The 6,964-nt window shown below is 33.6% G+C and overlaps 2 protein-coding genes across 3 annotated transcripts; one reads left to right on the forward strand and one right to left on the reverse strand.

The window, feature by feature from the left end:
• Positions 1 to 1,553: 1,553 nt before the first annotated feature.
• LOC144470901 (phosducin-like protein 1) lies at positions 1,554 to 3,435 on the reverse strand. Its single transcript, XM_078182492.1, has 4 exons — positions 3,195 to 3,435; positions 2,847 to 3,107; positions 2,361 to 2,775; positions 1,554 to 2,290 (listed from the first exon to the last, which is right to left on the reverse strand). Exons 2-4 carry the CDS (start codon positions 3,048 to 3,050, stop codon positions 2,058 to 2,060), a joined length of 852 nt encoding a protein of 283 aa, XP_078038618.1. The 5' UTR covers positions 3,051 to 3,107; positions 3,195 to 3,435; the 3' UTR covers positions 1,554 to 2,057.
• A 137-nt stretch (positions 3,436 to 3,572) lies between these two features.
• Positions 3,573 to 6,709, forward strand: LOC144471788 (ESF1 homolog). 2 transcript variants are annotated; one of them, XM_078184204.1, is made up of 8 exons: positions 3,573 to 3,709; positions 3,776 to 4,533; positions 4,635 to 4,810; positions 4,885 to 4,992; positions 5,077 to 5,277; positions 5,350 to 5,572; positions 5,644 to 6,410; positions 6,490 to 6,709. In XM_078184204.1, exons 2-8 carry the CDS (start codon positions 3,777 to 3,779, stop codon positions 6,592 to 6,594), a joined length of 2,337 nt encoding a protein of 778 aa, XP_078040330.1. In that variant the 5' UTR covers positions 3,573 to 3,709; position 3,776; the 3' UTR covers positions 6,595 to 6,709. The 2 variants fall into 2 exon arrangements, with proteins under 2 accessions (XP_078040330.1, XP_078040331.1); XM_078184205.1 differs by having other exon boundaries at positions 5,647 to 6,410.
• The last annotated feature ends 255 nt before the right edge of the window (positions 6,710 to 6,964 follow it).

Below are 6,964 nucleotides of genomic sequence, written 5' to 3' on the forward strand. Positions count from 1 at the left end.
CCTCTACAATGTCGCATGAACTAGACGAGTCACAATAACAAATCCGAATCTTTAAAGTGCAGGACGTCGTAAATAGTTAGATAGGGACTTCTCGGAACTCTCTCTCTCTCTGTCCTCGAACCGAAATCTTTACCCCCACTCCGTTTCGGCGGGCTTTTTACCCCTGCGCGCTCGACTCCCGCGCACTCCTACCCGCATGCGCACCGTCGAACCACCAACCGCCTTCGATCTGCAACCGGAGGACTAACCGCCCGACGAATCAGCGTCCAGCAAATTCATCAGCGCCCAGCTAATTTTTCTATTGGCTAAGAAGGACGAAAAGAAAAGAAGTTGGAAGAAAATGCAGAACTTCTCGAAAAACAGCAGATTTAATTCGACAGTCAAAGAAAGTACATCTTAGAGCTCTATAAATAAAGTACCTTTTGCTTAAAGTATTCAGAGTTTGTACATCTCTCTACAATCTTTCACGAGCAGAGCGATTCAGATCGATCAAACTATCCAGATCATAACAATACAATAATTGAACCTACTTCTGCATGCTTTTCTTATTTCCAATTTTTTGTACATGAAAATTTGTTTAATATATTGGTCAGATTTTTCCAATTAAAATGATACCAAAAACGACATACTTTACACCGTATTTATTCATTATACGAATCAAGTATTTTATTTTATTTACGAAAAAAAACATTTAAAAAACCGATTCGTAATTATAAAAGAAGTATTAAAGACAATGCTACATATAGTAATTCGAGGGACAGCAAGTGTAGACATCTCTACACGCCGTCGGCCACGCGGTCGCGACCGCAAGTGAATCAAATCGTCTCGCGTACGCGACAGGAACTGCAGAGATCGCGCCGACTACGACGCGGTAGATGCTGAAACGGCTTCGATTTCGAGAAAAGTATAGATATTATTTCGATTTCGAGATAGTAGATGTAAAGATTGACTCGATCTCGAGACGACAGGTGCAAACATTTCCTCGATTTCGAGACGGTAAGTGTAGAAAATCGCTTCGAGTTCGCGACGGAAAGTGTGGCGGAACAATTTACTGTATTTTTTCCATCAATCTTGGAATTTAAAGAGGCCTTGGAGTAAGGATGGTTGAACAGTGAGAAACCGTTTAGATACGAGCTCCTCGAAACTCAGCACCGATAACTCAAAAGATGGTTTGCAGATTCATAGAAAGATGGTTTAAAAAGTTGCTATGGGAAATCGTCCAGGTCAACCTCCTACGGTTTCGGTACCGTCATGTACTCGACCAGAATGACCCTTCGGATTATCCCGGTTTACGGCACGTCCTGGCTGTAGGCTTTTTCGAAATGCTATTATGAAATTCTCTTAGAAATCTTAACTTTGTGACACGACACGGTTATTGAAGAAAACGGTAAAATTATATCATGTTTAGTCTCATTTTAATTAGAAAATTATCAGCAATATGTTAAAAAGAAATTCAGTTTTAAAATCTTAAAATTAAAAAAGTTTTGTTATAGTATTATGAGTTATCTTCCGGGAATTAGAATCAAAGGAACCGCGGCGCGTGCCGCAGCACACGTGTTCATCGACTCCGTCGAACCTTGGCATCGGCGTAGCGAAGAAATCGATAAATTACAGTGGCGTAGCAATAGCACTGCGACAGGAGTCGAATCGAAAAGTTGCGTCATTTATGGAACCATTACTGTATCTTGAAAACTTACTTACAATTTTGTAAAGCTATTCAGAAGAAAAGACAGATTTTAGAGAAACTATGAACTAATTGCAATGTGAAAATAGTAAAGATTTTTAAATACTTATGCATAGATTTATATTTTTTACTAAGCCAGATATAAATATTTACAATGTCCTTTGATATTTTCTTCGATTATATAAATCAATTTCTTATTAGGAACAAAATGATATTATTTTGAAGTACATTAGTATATATTACTGTTATTGAATGATGATAGGTAGAAGAAGTATGATGAATGATATTATTATTGATCCATATAATGAATTAATACAGGATGTACTAGAAAGACAATATTAAAAATTATTAAAAAATGTTTGTCCATTGTTTTTTATTCACTGTCCGACAGCGTATCCTCGTTTCGTGAGATAATGGCAGGTACACAATTTTTATCAGTCAGCAAGCCATGTTCTATTAGAAAAGCTTCCACATCTGACGAATAAAAATCTACTCCTAAGTAATCCGTTACATGTATGAAATTCCCTATTATTTGACCTGCTTTGTAGACTAACAAAGCTGGGACTCCTTGTCTTTGAAAATGTCTACTGAGGCCAGCCACAGAACCTGTATCAAAATTAATATAAAATATTTTAATAGAACAATTGAATTATGTAATATAAACAGGATCACAAACCTAGAATTTTACAAAATTTTACAAAAGGATAGTCTTCAGCAACGGATATTAAACATCCATTCATAGCTTCACAGCCAGGTACATTGTTTTCATAAACATGCACAACAACTGTTACAGATTTATTTTCATTGTCAATTGCTTCAAAAAAATGATCCGCCGTTTCCAGATTAATAACTCTGCCAAAACGAAGTTTCTCTGCTTGAGCAATCATTTCCTTCATTCTATGTCTCTGATACTCCAAGAGAAACTCATCTGTCAGTAAATCAGCAAGATCAGGATCAGTTTGCAAAATTTTTTCTTTCTCTTCGTCCAAAGAACTACGACAGCTTAAGCTCAACTTTTTGATTAACTGTAGTCTTTCTTTTTCTTGTTCTTCTCTCTTTTCAGCTTCTAATTGTTTATAGCGTTGCCAATCCTTTCAATATATTACAATGCATTAGATGATTGTCAATTCATTAATGAAGCAAATTGAGTACAATATCTTACTTTTATAACACCCTTTGGTCCTGTGTTACTAGAAGTACCATCCCATTCTGAAAACGATGGCTCTAAAGACTCTGTGATTGCTCCCTGATATTTGTCCTCTGATTCTTTATCAGAATCTACTGAATCATTCCCTTCATCTTCACTGGAACTACTGCAATAATATTGCAACTTTTCTCCTAGAATCTTATCCTCCAGAGTTGACATCTTTAGTTGCAAACAATACAACTAATATATGCAATGAATTAGCAGGATTAAAACTGTCTAAAATGTTATTATTTATTAACATAAACTGTGTAGATATGTATTTTAATATCTAATACAAGCAAATCGTGTAAAAATGTATTGTACCTATGTTGTAAAGTCGTATGGTATCGTACATAAATTTAGAAAACAATTTCAAAATTTCATTGTCACAAATTTTGTTTCACGCAATTTTAGCATTGCGTATTACTTTAAAGTGTATAGTTCATATAATTACAGAATTATACTTCACGTAATATTATTATTTACGTTTCACTGACAATACGACACCCACCACGCGACAGTTACTACGAAATGTCAATACTCGCAATTAATTTAGCAAAACGCTGTGAAAGATACATATGCATATGTGTTTGTAGACACAATCTGACATACCGACATGGTAAGTAGTGCTCTTTATGATTATATCGAATTGCATAAAGATGGCGCTCCACGATTAACGAAAAAAACTAATTCTTCCGGAGCATAGACTGTACACATCTTAATTTGTAAGCACATGGACTAGTAGATGTATATGTACATATTTCTTCGTTTATTATTGTTGTTCAATTTATTGGATTTAAGTAATAGTGCATGTATTTATTTTTAAACAAATAAGCCACGTAAGTCATAAATGTACATAGTTTATAAAATTGTATAATGTTTATGCTGTTATTTATATATTTTAGCATGGATCCACTACTAAGCGATGCACGGTTTGCTCATGTTGCGAAGGATCCTAAATTTAAAAGGATTCCAAAAACAGAACGCAAAGTAAAGATAGATAAGAGATTCCAAGGTATGTTTAAAGACAAGAAATTTGTTGTTCAGTATACCATTGACAAAAGAGGCAGACCCGGAAATCAGACATCATCGGAAAATTTGAGAAAGTATTATGACTTATCCAGCAGTGATGAGGACGAAGAGGAAGAAGTAGAACATGAAGAAGAGAAAGAAATTAAACAAAAACCTGTTGCCCCAAAAAGTAAACAGAAAATGAAAGACGAGAAATCTAATATAACACAGATTAGAAACAAACAACTTAAGCAGAAATCAAAAGTTCTAAAGAATATAAAGAATGATTTGAGTGACAAAGATGATGATAAAAGTACTGATTCATCAGATAATTGTTTTTCAAGTAATGGAGAATTACTTAGAATTAAGCCACAAGAATATACTGAAGATTATGAAAAACATACAGAGCCTCAGAATGAATCTCAATCTGAGTCTGAATCCAATGAAGACAATACATCAAATGTAGATAGTTTAAGAGCAGACTTGAAAGAGAGTAGGAAACAATTGAATATTAAAAAAGAAAATGAATCTAAGCTTACAAATAAAGTAAAAGAAAAATTAAAAGATTTAAGTGTAAATTATGCAAGAGGTGAAGGAGTTTTAATGACAGACAGTTCTTCTGATGATGATGATGACAGTGAGGAAGTTTCAGGTACTGTAAATATTGTGTATCTAATTAAATTATATTCGACAAATTAAATTTAATTAAATGAACAACACTATTGGGAAATTAATGTTTTATATTTAAATTAGATGAAGAAGAAATTGAACATAACTGGGGTGAATTGGATAAGGAAGCTGATACAACAGATGAAATCACACATAGATTGGCAGTGTGTAATATGGATTGGGACAGAATACGTGCTGTAGATTTAATGGTTTTATTTAATTCATTTTTACCAAGTGGTGGTGTCATTCGTTCAGTTACCGTAAGTATAATAATCATCAAAAGATCATGAGAAAATATGTATATCTATGAATGCTTATAACACCATAATTTCAGATTTATCCATCAGAGTTTGGCTTGCAACGCATGAAAGAAGAAGAAACTACTGGCCCTAAAGAATTAATAGAAATGAGTAACACGAAAGACTTGAATGATGAAAATGATGTATGATTTTTTTTATTTAGATTTGAGCATATGAAAAATATGTATAGCACATATAAAAGAATTTGGAATTTTGCAACATTTTAGGATGAAGAGGGATCAACATATCATATGGAAAAATTGAGACAGTACCAATTAAATAGATTGAAATATTACTATGCCGTTGTTATCTTTGATTCGCCTGAAACAGCAAATAAAATTTATACAGAGTGTGATGGCACAGAATATGAATCTACTGCAACGAAGTTGGACCTCAGATTTATCCCAGATGATACAGAGTTCGATCAGGTATATTGTTTAGTGTTAAAGAATATTAAATATATTCATTATACATATATAAGCTCAGATGTCTACTTTAAGACTCCAAAAGAAGTTTGCAACGAAGTGCCAGAGCTTTCCAAGTATGAACCAAGACAGTTTACTACAACAGCTCTCCAACAAGTTAATGTGCAGTTAACATGGGACGAGACAAATCCAGAAAGGACGGAGATTGCACAGAAATTGAATTCCGGAAAACTGGATGACATTAAGGAGAGTGATTTACATGCGTATTTAGCTACTGATTCCAGTGACGACGAAGCAGGTATTACTTCTATGCTCTTTTCCTATTCAATATCTATAACATCTTTTTGTAACATTTTTTATTAACACAAGAAGATGTAGATAAGAAGGAAGAAGACGAAAGTAACAAAGAGGAATCCGATACGGAAACAGATCGTGATCCAATTGAAAAGTATAAAGCCTTGTTGAAAGATATTGAAGAAAAGGAGGAAGCAAAGCAAAAAAAAGATGTTGAATTAGAATTCACGTGGGGTTTGGGAACGCAACAAAAGGCTGAAAAATTGGTAGAAGAAAAAATGAAGAAGAATGAGAACTTAACACCATTTGAGCAGTATTTAGAAAAACGTAAAGCAAAAAAGAAAGCTAAACAGGAAGAGCGAAAGAAACGAAAAGATGAAGATAAGACTGCATACACAAATTCTGAAAAGTCTGATTTGGATGATAATGAAAGGGATAAAGAAATTACGAATAAAAAATCCTTTGGAAAGAAAAAGGTACAGAAACATGATATGTCTCTATTGGAAGACGATGGTAATGAAGAAAAACGTAAAGCTGAATTGGAACTTCTATTAATGGACGAAGATCAAAATGATGGTAAACGACACTTCAATATGAAGAAAATTGAAGAAAATGCCACAATGTCGAAGTCTAAACAAAAAAGGATTAGCAAAAAGAAAAATGGACTGCAGATAGAGGAAGATAATTTTGAAGTAAATGTACAAGATCCAAGGTTCAATGCATTATTTACGTCGCATCACTATAATATAGATCCAGCAGATCCACATTATAGGAAAACTAAGGGTACCCAGGCTTTAATTGAAGAGAAACTGAAAAGAAGAGCAGATAGTGACCCCATAGACGTATGTAAAAATTATTTTATACATATATCGCGTTATGCATCTGTGCATATTCGATTTCAAGTTTTTCTGAATTTTTTAGGAACGTGAAAGCAAACATCAGAAGATGAAACTTAATACAGACTTGCAAGTATTAATTAAAACCGTGAAGAGAAATGCAAAGAATATTGCGCAACCAATAAAGTGATTTTTCTTAAAACAATTTTGTTAATAAAAAATTACTGTTAAAAGGTATTCCTCGATACTACATGTAAATAAAATTTGTATACATAAATAGATCGAATTGAATATTCAATTATCGGTTACAAATATTGAAATCTTTTAAACAAAAATTTTCTAAAAATGTATTACATTTTAAATACATATTGCCGCGCTTGTTAGTGTTTTGATTTAGGGATCAAGAACCATCACAGATTTCAACATGGGTTTCGTCTCTACTATACATTACAGTTGTAACTATGTGGCTATGATGGCAGCATTGCGTTTTGTACCAAATGCGCATACGCACCATATATCCATAAAGAATGTACAATAATGGAACTTAGTCTTGCATGCCT

This window comes from Augochlora pura, chromosome 6, assembly GCF_028453695.1.
Source record: "Augochlora pura isolate Apur16 chromosome 6, APUR_v2.2.1, whole genome shotgun sequence".
NCBI classification, from domain to species: domain Eukaryota; kingdom Metazoa; phylum Arthropoda; class Insecta; order Hymenoptera; family Halictidae; genus Augochlora; species Augochlora pura.

Excerpts from the sequence above, each read along its gene's own strand:
- LOC144470901 (XM_078182492.1), bottom strand. The coding sequence starts at position 3,050 with ATGTCAACTCTGGAGGATAAGATTCTAGGAGAAAAGTTGCAATATTAT. Across the intron at positions 2,776-2,846 it reads GACCAAAGGGTGTTATAAAA|GATTGGCAACGCTATAAACA; the intron begins GTAAGATATTGT and ends ATATATTGAAAG. Across the intron at positions 2,291-2,360 it reads AAAATTTTGTAAAATTCTAG|GTTCTGTGGCTGGCCTCAGT; the intron begins GTTTGTGATCCT and ends ATTTTGATACAG.
- LOC144471788 (XM_078184204.1), top strand. The coding sequence starts at position 3,777 with ATGGATCCACTACTAAGCGATGCACGGTTTGCTCATGTTGCGAAGGAT. Across the intron at positions 4,534-4,634 it reads TGACAGTGAGGAAGTTTCAG|ATGAAGAAGAAATTGAACAT; the intron begins GTACTGTAAATA and ends TATTTAAATTAG. Across the intron at positions 6,411-6,489 it reads CAGATAGTGACCCCATAGAC|GAACGTGAAAGCAAACATCA; the intron begins GTATGTAAAAAT and ends TGAATTTTTTAG.